The sequence below is a fragment of the Herpailurus yagouaroundi genome, unplaced genomic scaffold (assembly GCF_014898765.1).
Source record: "Herpailurus yagouaroundi ecotype Mexico unplaced genomic scaffold, PumYag 163, whole genome shotgun sequence".
Lineage (NCBI taxonomy): Eukaryota > Metazoa > Chordata > Mammalia > Carnivora > Felidae > Herpailurus > Herpailurus yagouaroundi.
Window position 1 is genome coordinate 9,678,479 of NW_024412404.1, and position 17,893 is coordinate 9,696,371.

Sequence of the window (17,893 nt, forward strand, 5' to 3'; positions counted from 1 at the left end):
CTTTGAAGAGAAAAGAAGGTGAAATGTAAAGTCCCCAACATATCAAACAGTTGCTTTAACTGTCTTTTTAAGACAAGCAAGAATTAACCCTCAGAATATGTTACCAGAGTTTTTATTCTGTGTTTTCTTAGAGTCTTCATTGGTATAGATGGCACCTATTCATCACAGGGCCAATTACATTAACTATATTTTCTTGATTTCTGCATTCTTAACACTGACATTTGGGGAGCAAGAGACTTACAGACCCCAGAAGAAATGGCCATTCCCAGGACTAGCTAATTCCTAAAGATAACAACTTGCCTACCAGCACGCTGTTCATATGCAAACCAACCAGTCCAGAGTTTATACTACCAACTATCTCCTTATCTAACTCTCACACACCAAGCCAGTACCTCCCTCACCCTAAATCACCCCAGGGCCAGGGACGAGGAAACTAAGAACCAACCCTTCTAGCCCAAACCCTGGAGGAATTAACCAAACTAGCCAATCCAAACTGTTTATTCTGCCCAGTCTTGCCTTTCCCAAGAAAACCCCAATAAAAGCCACGAACTAAGATGTCCCTATGCTCTTGTCTTCTGCTTCCTGACTACCCTAGTGTTCTCCCCTATGGCTTTGTGGCATCTGATCCTCTCTCTCTGGGACCTGAATACAATAAACTTCTTCCAACCCTCATTCTTGTTTCCTCTTATGGCCACACTTTACCATATCGTATGAAACATGTATATTCTTACAATTTTAAGTTTTCTAATTTTGGTTAGAACACAGCTGATGGCCATCAAGCTTATTCAAAGAACCTACAATTTTCTCTTCCTATGGTACATCCAATAAAATACACTGATCATGTGTTTATTCAACAACCCCCTGGGTTTCTTCTGTGTGTACCATAGTGTTGTCACTATAGTACTAAAGCTAAAGTGTTAAAGGTTTCTACCCTTTAAGAACTGACATGGTAGAGAAGATTTTTATCCAAATAATTCAATATAACAGGAAAACAATAATACAACTTAATTTACTGAATGCCACATAACTATGCTTGACACTGCACAAAATATTTGATCTGAGTTCTTACAAGAGTGACCACAATGATACAGGATTGTCCTTCAGCTGAGCAATATTCAAGAGACAGAAATGGAGGGGCGCCTGGGTGGCGCAGTCGGTTAAGCGTCCGACTTCAGCCAGGTCACGATCTCGCGGTCCGTGAGTTCGAGCCCCGCGTCGGGCTCTGGGCTGATGGCTCAGAGCCTGGAGCCTGTTTCCGATTCTGTGTCTCCCTCTCTCTCTCTGCCCCTCCCCTGTTCATGCTCTGTCTCTCTCTGTCCCAAAAATAAATAAACGTTGAAAAAAAAATTTAAATAAAAAAAAAAAAAAGAGACAGAAGTGGAAATATGCCATAGAAAGAATAACCTGGAATTACCAAAAAGGATAGACTGGAGCAGGGATATCAGCAGAAAAGCTATTGCCATTGTTTTTGCACAGATAGTAATGGTCTAACTAGGAAAAAAAAAAAGAATTTTAGCTTGAGATAGGAGGAAGCTAAGGGTCTGAGAGTTTAAAACAACTAGCTCAAGGTCAAATAGCCTTTTGCAAAAAAAAAAAAAAGAAAGAAAAAAAGGCAGACAGACAGACAGACAAGACAGAGAGTTACTAAAATATCAATCAGTAAGATTTGGCAACTGAGTCAATGTTGGTGTTCCAGACTAGGAAGCAGACCCTAAGATGAATCTAAGGTTTGAACCTAAGTGAATTCAAGAAACATTAATAAAGAAGAGTTGTTTTTGTAGTTTGTTTTGGAGAGATGGAGATGGCTAACTTACAGTACAACTGTTTCCATTTAAAATGTTCCTCTTTTCTCCACATCTTATAAGTTTTATAATTTCAGAAATATGTATACTTGTCTTCCTTGATTTTCTCTGTCTCGCAGTCATGATGCCCTCATAAATGAGATTAGTGCCCTTTCCCAGAGAGCTCCCTCAGCCCTTCTGCCATTTGAAGGCAGTGAGAAAATGACCATTTATGAACCAAGAAGCAACTCCTTCCCAGACACCAAATCTGCTAGCACCTTAATCTTAGAATGACTAGCCTAAAGAACCATGAGAAATATACATGTTATTTATTAAGCCACTCACAATATACTAATTTTATGGCAGTGATCTGACTGGACTAAGACATCTTCTAATTATTCATCACTGAATTAACTTTTTTTTTTTTAATTTTTTTTCAACGTTTTTATTTATTTTTGGGACAGAGAGAGACAGAGCATGAACAGGGGAGGGGCAGAGAGAGAGGGAGACACAGAATCGGAAACAGGCTCCAGGCTCTGAGCCATCAGCCCAGAGCCTGACGCGGGGCTCGAACTCACGGACCGCGAGATCGTGACCTGGCTGAAGTCGGACGCTTAACCGACTGCGCCACCCAGGCGCCCCTGAATTAACTTTTGAAAATAAATGATAAATCTAACCTCTACCATTTACGTACTTCTTACAGGAACAAAAAAAGCATCTATAATTCTTTTATTTTTCTGTATCATTACATCTTTAAGTCTGATGGTAAAGGAATCCAATTCATTTTATATTGTGCTCTAATATAGCATTACCTGTAAGTATCACAAACATAACATTTTTTTTGAAATTTTGGCCTAATTTTTAAATATGAGCTCCAACAAGGTAATACAACACTAAACGTAAAGAAGTATTTTCATGCTTGATGCAATGTCTGGGACATTAGTTGGAAGGCACAATTGTTGAATAAATGCCTGAAGTTTTGTTATAAATGGAAAGATATGTATTTCCTACGTAAAGGCAAATATGGAAATAGCATATAACCCACTTCAGTGTAAGGCAGACCTAAAGTTAAATTCCCACTCTAATATTAAGGGTATTTGTTTTTAAGAAACATTTAGAACACTCATGACATGCCAGGCATTGTTCTTTTCACTTTTATGTGTTATCTCACTTAATCCTTAAAACCACCCTAGGAATTTGATATGATTATCCTAACAGAAAAGAATACTTAGGTGCAGAAAGGCTAAGCAATATGTGCAAGATAACACAGCTAAGAAATAAGAGTCAGAATTCAGAATTTGTATCTAAGCACTCTAATTCCAGAGCCTAACCTTTAAAAAATGAATTAAAAAATAATATATTTACATTGTTAAAAAAAAAAAGGGGGGGGTATGCAGTAGAAATCTAGGTCTACCATCCATGTCCTCCACCAACCTACTTCTCAGCCCTTATCTTACCTCTGCACCAAGGTAACCACTGTTATTAGATGTATGTATTCTTCCAGGGTTTATTTTAATGTATCTATATGCAAATGTACATTTTTTCACATTTTATCTAAAATATAGCTTTCTATACAATGTTCTACACCTTGCTCTTTTTACTTAATGTATTTTAGAAATCTTTATAATTAGTACACAGAAAATTCCTTTACTCTTTTCACAACTACACAGTATTACAACACTGTGTTGTCATTGATTGAACAATTTATTTTACCAGTTCCCAACAGACAGTCACAAGACTGTTTCTAATCTTTTTCTACTATTAACAATGTTTCAGTAATATGTCAATGTGTCATTTTGTACAGGCACAAATGGAGTTATCAGAGCACAAGTTATATTCTTGCACTTCTTGGAGAATAAGTATGTGCATTTGCAATTCTAACACATACTAGCAAAATACCCTCATAATGCTTATCAGTATACACCAACAACCTATGAACACTTGTTTACTGACAGCCTCGCCATAGAGAGTATATAGCATTCCCCCCATCCTTATTCACAAGGGATATATTCTGAGACCCAATGGATGCCATTTTGAAACCATGGATAGTACTAAACCCTGAATATATTGTTTTTTCCTATAGATACTTAGGATAATGTTTAAGTTATAAATTAGACACAGTAAGAAATTAACAATAAAACAGAACAATTATAACATACTGCAATAAAAGTTATGTGGTCTCTCCCTCTTTCAAAACATCTTAATTGCAATGTACTCACCCTTCTGTGAACATGTGAGATGATAAAATGCCTATCGATGAAATGAAATGAAGTGGATGATGTAGGCACATAACATTAGGCTACTACTGACCTTCTGACATCAGGAGGAACATCTGCTTCTGGACCTGCAGATGACCGTGGGTTACTGAAATCTCAGAAAGTGAAACCCTGGATGTGGGTTGGAGGGTCTACTATATTATCAAAGTTAAGGATTTTTGCTAACCTGATATGTAAAAAAAATGGTACCTCAGTGTAGTATTCTGCATTTCTCTTAATGTGAATGAGATTGAAGAGTATTCATTTAAGAGTCATTTGTAAAATGTTTCCCTTTTTGTAAACTGCCTGTTCATATCCTGTGACAATGTTGCTACTGAATTGTTTTCATCTTATCAATTTCTAGGACTGTTTCATATCTGGGAAATTAGCATTTTTTATTGTAATGAGTCGTAAATATTTTCCCATTCATCTTTTAACTTGTTTACACGGTGATTTCTACCTAACAAAATTATTTTCATGTAGTTTACTTTTCTATACATATTCACAGTTCAGTCAGAAAGGCTTTCCTTACTCCAAAATAATAAACAAAATTGTCCATGTTTTCTTTGAGCACATTTATCATTACAGTCTTTACATTTAATCTGATTCATTTGGAATTTATCCAAATATATACGTGGCATGAGGCAGTAATCCAATTTTTTTTGTTCCCTAGATGATGTTCCTACTTATTCCAAGATTATTTACTGAATAGTCCCACTTGAATTTTTTCCCCATTTCATTTGAGGTGATTTGGGTCTATGTCTGGGCTTTATATTGTTTTCGTGGTTTGATACGTACTTGTGAGGCAGTTTTAACTATTAAGACTTTAAAAATAAAATGTTATTATCTAGTTACATATTTCTGTTCTTATTTTTCAGTTTTCCTGAGCTGCTTTATTTTTTCCATAAGACCAAGAGAATCCATTTATTTAGCTCTCCTCCCTCCCCCCCCCCAAACAAAAAACACTTGGTATTTTTATTACGATCACCTTAAATTGACTAATTTTAGAGAAAACTGACAGATTTGCTTAGGTTGAATATTCCTACCTACAAATGTGGTTTCCATTTGCTTATAATTTTTGCATCCCTTAGAAATGCTTTCAAGTCTTCTTCAGTAGTCTTGCACATTTCTTAGGTTATTCCTGGGTCATTTTATCTTTCTCTTGCTATTTTAAATGGTGTCTTTTCTTCCATTATTGACATCTAATTGGTTCTTATTTTCATTGCATTTTAATTTTGACTTTGGGCAAGTTATTTAGCATCTTGAAGTTTTATTTACCCTCAACAGCAAGACTGTGCTAATATGTACCTGGCAGGGTGGTTTTAGGATTCTGGGATAACATATAAAGGATGTAACACAGTGCCTGGCACATAATGGTAGTTACCGTTATTATTTTTAAACATCAATATTCCGTATCTAAATATATTCCAAATAATACTTCTCATTAAATTTCTCTCCAGTAATGCGGTTTGTATCTTCTCCCTTTACATTATCATACCAACTTCTAAAGTATTCCCTTCCCTCCACATTTCCAGTTGCAGAGACTTACTCAATTCCTCAACTCAGTGCAGAAATAGACCTATGTTCAGACAGAGGTAACACCAACCTGTCAGGCCTTTACCTAATTACTCTCCAGAAGATAAGTGTAGGTCCATGAAGTCCATTTCTGTTAGAAAGCCTACTTACGCAATCTATAGGTAAGCAATCCCTGAATCAGAAATCACAAAGTATACATTTGCTAAGTGATAAATACTTGGGACCAATTATGGGACGCAATCTAAGCTCTACTTGAGTTTTGTCCTGCCATTCTAAAACAAAACAAAACAAAACAAAACAAAACAAAACAAAACAAAACAAAGCCTTCAAATAACTCACAGGTAAAGCAGCTAAACTCTCCAATTGTTTTCAGATGCTCCTAATTCTGCTTCTCTTTTAGCCTTAGACTGTTCCTGTCCCATTCCCATTTCCCTTTCACAGAAGCAACAAACAGCATCATCTCAGAGGACACATTTCTTAGGGACTCTTGCCTAAATGCCAGCACATTTACAATTTATAGTCACAATTATTTCATCAATTAGTGGAATCAAAAGCAACTTCTATGTGATTGCATCTTGTGATTTCAAAAACTTTGTTTCCAGTAAAACCTGGAAGGAAGTCATAAAGTCAGGCATAATTAATAGGTTTGTGACAGTTAAGCAAAAATAAGTAAATTAACCAATTAATAAAATTCAAATGGTCCCTGGCAATAAAAAGTTTAATTTTACAAAGGTGTTACATCACCAGGTACTTCAGTCTCCCAAAAAGACAAAATTATTGTTCACAGACTGTTAATTACTTGATAGGCTGGAATCGGCGAGAAATATATAGTTGGAATGTTAGCCTGCTTTGAAGAGGAAATAAAACATCTCATTCCTTTAGCATTGATCTTTCTCCCCACTTGTAATACTGAATTTCTCACTTATCACTGAATACGGTTACCAAATTCAAAACAAAATTCACTTCACCAAATATTTTCTCCGCTGCTGAAACAAAACAATTAAACATTCCTCCCCTTCCTGGCTTCCCTATTTATATTAATTACTGATTCAACCTAGGATCACACCTGGCTCTGCTCTTGACCCTTAACTGTTCACTTCTATTTGGTTACCACAGCCTATCCATTCTTTCCGCTTCCCTAATTTCTCCTTGATCTAACTGCTCCCTTGCTGCTTTTTTCCTAATGTTTATTTATTTTTGAGAGAGAGAGCAGTCAAGCAGAAAAGGGGCAGAGAGAGAGAAGAGGACAGAGGATCGGGAGCAGGCTCTGTGCTGACAGCAGAAAGCCCAAAACAGGGCTCAAACACAAGGAACTGTGAGATCAAGACCTGAGCTGAAGTTGGACACTTAACCCACTGAGCCACTCAAGCACCTCTCCCTTGTTGTTTTAAAGGGGGCACCCTTATAGCCTGATTACCTCCAAATTCTCTCCCCTCCTTTATAAAAACCTGATAATTCTCATTACAAACAATCAGTGAATACACACCCAATTAAAACCCTAACTTGATTAATTCTATAACCGGACTTCAATTTTACCTTCTAACTTTCTTGCTCTCTATTCTCAGACATTTTAGTTAACTGGACTACAATTCCCTTAATAGGTCTCCCATTTGTCTATTTCCATTTGAGCTAAGCTACCTATAAAGCCTCTTCATTCTTTCCTCCTTTAAATACTTATATCCTTCCAGGTCATATGCTATCTTCCCTAAAAAAAGTCACCTACAATCCATTCCATTCCAAATGGCTACACTATTCCTCTGTACACAGTGTTCCGTTTATGCCTTTTATAACACTTAGCACATTAGATGCATTTCTACTTATTTCTGCGCTTGTTTTATCTTCCTTTCTAGATCTTTAAATAGTATTCATCAATTATATTCAAAAGCTTGTCAAATGAATACATTTCTAAAACTTTCATTAACAAATATCTTCTAAGCTTATCAATTTTGTAGGGTGAGGCACAACTAAGCTTACTTAAATTTTTAAAAATAAATTGGTTATTGTTTATTCTAGATTTGCTAAAATTAAAGATGTTCTTTTTCCTAAAGAAATTAACAGAGATGCAAATAAAGACTAAACTTATATATTATGCATATATATTATATTATATATATATCATATATATTATGTATCTCCAAAAAATAGGAGAACACAAATTTTGCTACATTTAAATGATGCAGTGTTAAATTATCATTAACAATATCCCTAAACAATATTGTGAAACATGGGGAAATACTTATTATTCAATTGTTACTGAAAAAAATTGAGATATAAGAACATACTTCCAGTCTGCAATCACAAACATATGAGTATAGAAAAAGTAAGTGTTAAATGACCATAGTATTTACCTATACATGATGGTATTATAGTTGATTTTTACTTTCCTGTATTTTTCAAATTCTCTACCAAGAATATGAAATACTTTTATAATTAGAAAAAACTATACACTAAAAATGTGTTATTTCAGAATAGGAGGACACCTAGCAAAGGAATAAAATGTAACTAAGCTTAAATATTAATAAAGAAATAATTAGGATCTTTCAAAATTATGTGAAAAACACATTATTAAAGAACCCTAGAACATTTTCTTTAAGGTGAAGAAAAGCTAAACTAAATTTCTGCCATCCTAGAACTGAAGAAAAAATAATTACATGCAAATTAAATATTATAAAGACTGAGCCACCAATATTCAAGAAACTTCCCTAACATTGAGAGAGAATGAGCTGGAAAGGGGCAGGGGGCAGAAGGGGAGGGAGAGGGGGAGGGAGAGGGACGGGAAGGGAAAGGAGGGGGAGGGGGAGAAGTAGAGGGGCAGAGGGGGGGAGAGAGAGAGAGAGAGAGAATGAATAGGAATCTTAAGCAGGCTCCATGCATAGCGTGGAACCCGATAAGGGGCTTGAACTCACGCCCATGAGATCACGGACCTGAGCTGAAATCGAGAGTCAGACACTTAACCAACTGAGTCACCCAGGTGCCCCGAAAATTCCCTTTTTAATAACAATAACTCCAATTGAATACATTTATATACAGCATAGGTTTTTCTTCCATGTAAAGTAACTATCACAATTCATTAAGATGATTATATATCTTAATAAATAATTATTGCCTTAATTCCATCAGCATGAAAAGAACCCACAGAAGCTAAAAGGAGATAAATCATGGGCTCTTCAGTATGGTTTCTTCACTAACATTTCCCACTTTTCTACTCACTAACACAACCCTACCACAAAAAAGTCCTTGCAACAACATATGAATACATGTTCCTTATTAGATTTTCTTTAATAGTCACCCGATTAAAGATTATTCTTTAATATGGGTATGATACATACCCAGGTACTTGATACGCTTTCTAGCCTAGGAAGACACTTTATAAGTATCTATGAAGTGAGATTTATTTCTTCAAAGCAATTATAAAAATACATATGGTATCTGTGAGAAATGAGCTTTAATAGTACTACACATTTTTATGACACTGGGAACACAGAACCCTAAGAATACTTACTAAAGAGATGATGGAAACTAGGCCACTTAAGCTTCCACCTGCTACAAGGATTCCCGCCCAAACCACGAAACTGAAATCTACCATACTCCTGTTTTTTCAAGGAAAGTAAATGGTTCACTCCCAATCAAGTAAAACCAGCATACCAAAAACAAAGAAAAAAAAAAAAATCAGTTCTAAATCCTTTAAAGAAGCCTCTATTTGTTAGACTGCTCAGATTAGGCATCTACTTCTATTATTGCCTTCTCCAGGGTTAAAGGTTTTAATAAAGCATTCACCAAACCAATGCATCCTACTTAGAGATACATGGCAGACTTAGTACAATATAACTAATCCAAGTTCCAATGTTGACACCAAATCAATCCCACCTGGCAGTTACTATGGATCTTGGATAGCACAGCATAGCATTAGACAACAAAGGGATATAGAATGAGATATATAAAAGAAGAAAGAGAAAAGACTGGGTTACCACAGTAGTTTGTTCAAGTATTATTATTCATACCACACAAGGTTATAATGAAGTACCAAAGTGGTATCACAATGCAAGCATCTTGGTAAAATAATGATTTATTTCAAAAGGCCATCAAATAAAATGGCAAAGAAACAAATTAGTATTTGATCTGCCTCAAATAGAAGATATTATTGTAAATAATTCTAAACATAAGAACAATTTAGTGAATAAGGTAGGAGACTGGTAGACTTAATTTTTCAGATTCAATTTATAGATGTTCACCAGTCACCTGCTGTTTTGACAAGTTACTTACCAACTTGTGCTGCCATTTCTCCGTAAATTTATCCCCTAAGATGAGGATAATTCTTGCAAATTGTGTCACAAGCATTTTGAAAGGAACCATGAGTTATTGTGTAATGCTCTTGATATTCCTCAGATGTAGGGTCCTACACAAAGTAAAGTATTATTATACATCTCTCTAACAGTAGTCATCTGTTTGCATTATGATTTTTTTTTCCCTACCCTTGACACTGTGTTCTTGGGCACTAACCTTCCTCAAAGTAAAGTGTCCAAAGCAAGCCTCCATTCCTGACCCAAGTAATTACTTTTTTTCAAGTCTTCAAATCATCCACATCTTTCTCATCCTTAGAAGGTATCATGAAAAGTAGGAGTTATAAAACATAATAAGCTTCTCTGGTATTATATGCTTTGGTTCAATAATATGTGGGATAATTTGGTATTTATAATCTGCTCTTGTGAATAATTTTATTTCACATATTTATACATTTTCCATGTTACTTTTAAAATTTCAATTATATTTTAAGTAGTTCACTTATAGATTTATGTTTTATGAACAGAAAGAGCAAGTCAGAAAAATGAAGAAGCAAAAGGGCAAGCAAGTAATTACTGCTATGTGACCAAAATGCTTTCACTGGACTGACTCAACAGCAGAAATCACCATTTTGAGATACAATAAACAGAATCGATGCTCATGATTTTTACATCTTCTGTAGAAGAGTTGAGCATAGGCTACAACATATTTTATCATACTATTCAAAACTTTATCTGTTGCTGACTTTGCTAATCAAGTTAGTCTTCAGAAAAAAATACATATATGTGAATTTTTAGTTTGTGTTGGCACAATATTGTATCTTGAAAACAGAACTCTCAACCTTCTTATACAGTGCCTAAAATGGCTTATTTCTGAATTTATATATGGGAAGGGAGGAGACAATAAAAACATGGTATCTTCATTGTACAACTTATAAAAGAGAAAATTTTTAAGGTTTTTTTTTTTTAACTCTCAGAATTACATTAAAATACTGATGGAAACTAGTTTCCTCCCAGGTTAATATTCTTTTATCTTCTAAATATGGCAGGGAAAACCTTTGTGGGATAAAGGTAAAACCACATGATTTAGCATGGTCCCTTAACATTTGCTAGCCTACTACTCGTTAGTCTCTTAATCTCATTTTACTTTAGTTACTTTATTTTACAAATGAGGACCATAACACCTGCCCTAGATACCATACAAGATCATTATGAGGATTAAATGAGATAATCTAACTAAAAGAACTCTGTAAACCTCGAAAAGCTATCAAAACAGTAATTTAAAAAAAAACTATATCACATTATTTACAAATTTATGATCGTATAATATATAGTACTGTTTCTAACATGAAACAAATGGAAATAGATGTGCAAAACATTAGGACCATGGTTACCAAATAATACCTATGATTGAATATACAGTGAATAAATGATCTTGTTAAGAAAAGTACACTTCCTATACTTTATCTTAAAATCTTCAGAAGTGAATTTGGAAGGAAATATAAATAAAACTATTTAGATGGACTGGTCTAGCCTTTTAAAGATCAAATATATTTACCTGTTACCTATGAATTAAGAGCAAATAGCTAAAAAAAAAAGGTTTTAAAAAATTCTTATGAAGGAAAAATACACACATGAAAGTGAAATAGATGTTCACTTCTCTGGAAATAATCAGAGCTAGTAGTGATACCAAGGGATATACATATACAAGAGGACGAAAATGAACATGGACACAATCTATACTCTTGGTATAATAAAGGATATCAGTGAACCCTTCAGATGTAGTTTCTAAAATTTTCAGAATGGAAACCTCTCCCAACAGGCCACAGGTCAAATCTATTTACTACACTATAACGCTGAGTCCTTGGTAGGTTATGATAACTCTCAAAAACAGCTTACCCTTAATGAAGCCACCTGTGTTTCATATGTTTCTCTTTCACATATATTACAGAATATTTAGTATGCTTATTTATAAGCCAGTCTCTACAAGCAAACAATTCCTAGCTCTCTCCTTTCTGTTTGCTTTCTTTCTGTCAGTTTAAAGCTCTGACAAAGTGAATTTTGTTTATTATGTGGTTCCAGAAATTCAATCAGACTCACTCAATTACCAAAAACTTTAAAACCAATTAAATAAGAACTCCTTACCTTTTAATTCAGTCCTCAAACTCACAAATTTAAAAAAAAAAAAAAAAAAAGTTGGGCAAGGAGTACATTCAAATCTATTAAAGAATTATTCCCAAGGGAAATAATTTTAGTTAAAAAACATTAACAGTTTCCACTCAAACACCATAAATCAAAACTAAGCTTAAAAGAAAAGTCCCTATCAGAGTAACTACCTCCTTTTGAACTTTTACTTTCTCCTACTTCTGTAACCCAGATATACATCAATGAATCACTGAATCTGGACACTTCTAGTAAAAAGCTTTTCTCAAGATAAGGATCCTCTCCTATAAAACTAAACTACTTGAGCTCCAGATTTATTTTCTGCCTAGTTATGTGATCAATGGTTGAATTAAAATTAAGACTTCATTTTCTTCCAGAAATATTTAATTTATCCCACAATGACTTTTCCCATCAATTAAATTTCCTAGTTTCAAGGTATATATCATATCATGTCAACTTTCAATTCTCTCCAGCTATTTCATTTTATGTATGCCTTAATTCCCAGCCCAGCCTCTAAATTTTTCAAAGACAAAGTTCATGCCTTTCATTTTTATATTCCATGAATGTACCCTGGACAATGAGGCAATCCTAAATAGGTAATGTAAATTAGGTTAAACCCACCCTCCCAATTTTATATTACCAAATAATGCTTTCAAGATGAATCAATACAGTGATATAAATGTCACAATGTAATCATCACAATGTTAACATGACCACAAAAAAACCTCTTCTGGCTAGTTAAGTTTCCCAGAATCTTACCTACAGAGTTAAAAGCTGTTAAAGACACATACTACTACTGCAAAGGGTCTACCCTTGCCCAGGACACAAAGCAGATGCTTAATAACATTTAAAAACTTTAAACTTTAATAAACTTCAGTAACTATATTGGCAATTTCTATGTGCTGGCTTTGCACTTTTTAATCTGCCCTACAACCTCTCAGAAATTACTAAAGCAATACAGAAATATATTCAATTATTTCTGTGGAGCATGTTAAGTATAAGAAAAGCAACAGCCCCAAAACCATGAAAATCTCAACTTGAGGCAGCATTCCAAGCTAAACAAAAAAGGTAAAGAATACATCTGCCTCTGAAGCAGTGATAACAAGTACATAACAATAAATTACCATTCATGTCTACACATGACAACCTCAAAACCTAAGATATGAAATTCTGATAAGATTCCAGAAAATATTCTTAGTGAGGTGGAATACAAGACAGCTGCCACTTTACCTTTAGAGTTCTGCAATAATTAAACCTACTGTGTTAAGGATTACTACCATTCATCCAAAAGACTTAAATTACAAATTAAGCCACAAAGAAAAAGATTAAGACCCTACCAACAAAGAAAGGATGAAAACTATACAGTATTTACAAGTTAGAAAGGTGAGGTTTGGCATGGTGGTGAGATGACATGAAAGATGAATAACATGCCTTAATATTTAATATCTTACTATTTTATACCTACATTAACCTCTCAAAAGTAGACTAACAATAGCAATCACTTAAATAATGAAGTGGTAAAGAAGAATAACTGCCATAGAAAATGCTTAAGTGCCATTATTGTTGAAGTTAAAGAAGAATCTGTAAATCAGTACTGCTATGGTCTATCTTATCTGAATTTACCATCTTAAGAATTAACTTTTAGTAATCATAATGGAGTCTTCTTCAATTTCTTTCATAAGCTTTCCATAGTTTTCAGTGTATAGACTGATCAAAATTGAGAGCAAAATTCACACAACAATAATTCCAAGTGTGGTAGTACCTTATTTTAAAATACGTACGTATATTTAGGAAAAGAAAATGTGAGATGTGACCAAATTCCTCAAAATTCTCATTACACTAAAACTTATTTTACATTTGGCTTATATGACTCCTACAAAATCAGGACATATTATAGTCACAAAACTTTTAACAGCTGATGCTACTACCTCAAAGTAGGAGATTAGAGGAATAAAACATATTTCAAACTAAGCCAAATAAAATTATGTATTTAAAATACTAGAGTAGGGACAACAATAGAAAAACTAGGATGTATGTCAGGCAAGCTTCCATCTTATTTATTTTTCTCTGATGTATAGAAAACAACACAGTAAATTATGCAATTAAAATCTGCCAAGGTGTCTGAATAGTACTTATTAAACAGGACCTACATTCTATATATGCTCTATACCTATATATTCTATACTAAAGAAAAAGCGTATCCACACTGCATGCTGGTTTTCTCAACTGTTTTATATCACCATAATTATGTTCTGAAACCAAAGCTTCATACAATAAGGGTTCACAACAATAATAGTTTAAAAAAACAGAAACCACAAAATAATTAAGTACTCAGAAGCATGCAAATGTAAAGGATATATTTAACTCCTAGTTTGCTTTTAACGCTTGATAAAAAAAAAATATGGGTTTAGGACTAGAGAAATTATTTGACATTTCAAGCTTACAAGATACAATTATTAGAAATAGTAAACAAAAAATTTTTCAACTTACCTGGTTTCTTTCTGGATTTTTCATGACCTAGCTGTCCTAGATCATTACATCCACACGTGTACACTGTTCCATCATCCAGAACAAATACAGTATGTCTGAGTCCACATCCCACATCTCGGACCTTTTTATTTATAAAAAAGTCACTTTTTCTGGGCTCTAGTACAATTTCTTCATCAATTCCACCTAACCCTAGCTGTCCAAAAGATGCATTTCCCCAGCACAACATGTTTGTAATTCTTTTGGTCTTCCAGTTTCAATATAAAATTTCCTCTGAAACACTGGAAAGTTGGAGGTATCCCTATGTCTGAGGAAATACAAAAAAAGTTAATATGACTTCAAAGGAAACATGTTTAATTGCTCTTTAAAGTGCTAGGCTACAATAATCACTATATAGTAAACATGGAATCTATTTTCTAATATGCTACATTAAGGACTATCCAGTTTCAAAAACCAATCAGTTGTATTTTTAGAAATATGTCATACATTAACATTTGCAGAAAATGGTTTACTCTCCATGATTCTTTGCAAAATTTAAAACATGTGGACTAGTTTTGACTTTTTGCTACCTTGTGATAGACTAACAAAAATATTAAGTACCTTAATGAAATTCATTTTAGCTTCACTTTAAATAATTTTATCCTGAGCAAGAAATAAAACCGGCAAAATCAAGTATATATACAGTGAAAAATTTTGCCAGTTCCACAAACATAAAACCTTTCAATCTCCCTCAAAAAACCTTTTAATACCTACCTCTACATCAACAGACAACTTAAGTTCTTACTTGTAATCAAAATAAAACCAATTATGTAAACTTTAAATCCCCCAGAATTTAAATGATCTAATTACTGAAATAATAGGCCTTCCAGAAAAGTATGGTTCTCTCCCGTTAAACCTCAATCTTAAGACAATCGCCTGTGACCTCATCACTTACTTAAATTTAAAACTAAATCCACGCACATAACCGCATACAAAAGAAAATATGCAGTTTAAGTATAAAGATGGTCTCCCAAATTCAACATTTTCTATTATAAGTGGTAATCCTGATTGAAAAATATTTCCCCGGGGAAATCTGTATCTATCTATATACCTCTGAGACAAGTATTTGAAAATGGGGGGGGAAATTGCAAATAACCCTAGCACTGAAGATTTTTCAAGAACAGAAATGGGGGCTGGGACATTGATAGTCTGGTGGCGAAATCTGTAGAACTTTCCAGTACACTGGAAAGACACGGATATCAAAGAGCCCACTTCATCTAAACCCACACAGATTTTTAAACACATCGCGTTACTAAATCACACAATTACAGGAAGTCAGCCTATTCCCGTTGTTGTCACCCACATTCCTTACACAGAACCTGAGAAGTTTCAAAACCCAACTTTCCTACGTTCGGGCTAGCAATTGCCAAAGCTGTCCATTCCATGACCTATCCATTCAGAGAAGTTTGATTTCATTCTTTTGGGACATCGGAACTCGATGGTTCCCGAGAGTTCTGCATTGTCTAACCGTATTTTTTTTTTTTTTTTAAGAATAGAGGACAGAAAAATACCTCCAAATTCAGCGCACAAGGTTTAACCATCCTTTTCTTTAAAAAAGGCAGAAGGAATGGAAAAGGCGTCCTCTCGCCAGCAACAGGTAGGGAAATGAGAAGCACTTTACTCCCATCATTCCCTGAACAGGCACTCAGCCTCAGCTCATGGGAACCAGGAGAGCGAAATCGACTGCACACACCCAACCCCGCGGGCCGACCATTCAACTACGGCAATCTCCCGCTCGCAGCAGCCGCAGAGGCCAGCCGACGAGGCTCCGCACTTGGGCGGCCCTCAGTCCGAGGGAGGCCCTAGCCCAGGGAGGTGCGACATTCCAGCCCCCCGGCCAGAGAGCACCGACACAGTCCTCGTCCCCCGCCCCCCACCCTAAGGAAGCGCTGAGAAAGCAGCCAGCGCCAGGCCGGCCTGTATCCGCCCAGCCAGCCCCCTCCCTAACGCCGTCACACGCCCCCGAATCCACCGGGGCAACGACTCACCCAGCCCCTCAAGGCAGAGGAAGCCCAGGGCGACGGGGGGCGGCGCCACCCCAGAAAGCGAGGCAATCGCGGCAGCTAAGGCAGGTCTCCAGCTCCTGGACCCTCCTCCTTCAGCCAGCGGCTGCGAACACCAGAGCTCCTCCGGCGTCGGTACTGTCCGCTGCTCTCTTCCCCAGCTCCTGTGAAACTTTACCGGGTACCTCAGAGAAAAGCAGCAGCCACCGCTGTCCAGTTCAGAGACAGCCGTCAGCGACCCGGATGGAGCGGGCGGGGAAGGACAGGAGGCAAGCGGGGCGGAGAGCGCGAGGGGTGGGGAGAGTTAGGGAAGAGACTGGGGAGGAGAAGGGAGAGGGGGAAGGTAGCTCGCGGGGAGGGGGGAGGGGAGGGGCAGGCCGGAAGTGAGCCATGGAGCACGCGCGCGAGCCCTCACACTTCCCGGCCCGCGCGCCTGCGCTGGAATCCTCCCAGGGCACCTCGACCCTGGCGCTTGCGCAGTGTGCTGTTTTGCGTTGCTTTAAGAGGAAAATGCCAAATACAGAAGTTGGGAGGTTGCGAAGGCGAGTTGGGGTTATTGGAGTGTCTTGTAAGAACGCTTCTGCGCTCCGAAGGGCCTTTTAGTGAAGAAAATCTCCTCCTTTGTTGGTTTGGTTGTCTTTCTGCTCCTAGGTTCCAGTCTATTATTTCATTCTACCTTTTTTCCAAGGAGAATTTAAAGTAACCGATAAACATCACCTATACAAATATAAAGGCGGGTGAAGCCTTTTATTTTACCCTTACCCTCAACCGGAGCTAGTTAGTCTGAGGATGCCAGGTATGTTCGCAGCTATGACTGAACCTACTGGCATTAAATATCAGCAACACCAGTTCGGTCTCCTAGTGAAGTGATGGCTGCACTTTTCTGCGCACTCCCTGAAAGATAAACTTACAGAGAAGGGCTTCCATTCAGAGAAAATTCAGCAGTGCATGTGACGAGAGTCCCTGCTTCATACAAACGAAGTCTGGCTTTCCTAGGGCAGTCTTCATAACAACCTCTTAAAAAGGAGGAAAACTTGAAACAAGGCACTCTTGAAATTTTGTTGGACTTTGCTAGACCTGTGAGTTTGGCGTGAATGTTGAGAACTCAGGAAGAATTCCACAATAAGCCACATTTCTTTATGTCATTGAAATATCTATTTTAGATTAGGAAATGCCTGTGCTAGAATATGTATGTGCGTTATTTTCTTAGGGCTGCCACAATAAAATATCAATTGGATGGCTTAAAACAACAAATTTATTGTCTCACAGTTACAGAGCCCAGAAGTTAGAAATTAGTGTGGCAGCAGGATTAGTTCTCCCTTGATGTCTCAAAGGAGAATGTTTTCCAT

General features: G+C 36.2%; 2 protein-coding genes across 9 annotated transcripts in view; one reads left to right on the forward strand and one right to left on the reverse strand.

The window, feature by feature from the left end:
* HERC4 (HECT and RLD domain containing E3 ubiquitin protein ligase 4) overlaps positions 1-16,643 on the reverse strand; it is a 137,263-nt gene extending 120,620 nt beyond the window's left edge. For 5 of the 7 annotated variants that reach the window (XM_040485170.1, XM_040485169.1, XM_040485168.1 and 2 more), the window contains exons 1-2: positions 16,530-16,643; positions 14,506-14,809 (exon numbers count right to left, since the gene is read on the reverse strand). In XM_040485170.1, coding sequence (XP_040341104.1) covers positions 14,506-14,731 — 226 coding nt within the window. In that variant the 5' untranslated portion in view covers positions 14,732-14,809; positions 16,530-16,643. Of the gene's footprint in view, positions 1-9,835; positions 9,966-14,505; positions 14,810-16,052; positions 16,167-16,529 lie in introns of those variants that run through there. The other 2 variants (XM_040485165.1, XM_040485171.1) reach the window with 2 other exon arrangements.
* The window catches only part of MYPN (myopalladin), a 120,947-nt gene continuing 119,091 nt past the window's right edge, over positions 16,038-17,893 (forward strand). The window contains exon 1 of one of the 2 annotated variants that reach the window (XM_040485160.1): positions 16,038-16,138. The gene's annotated coding sequence lies outside the window, so the exon portion shown is untranslated. Of the gene's footprint in view, positions 16,139-16,570; positions 16,680-17,893 lie in introns of those variants that run through there. The other variant, XM_040485159.1, reaches the window with a different exon arrangement.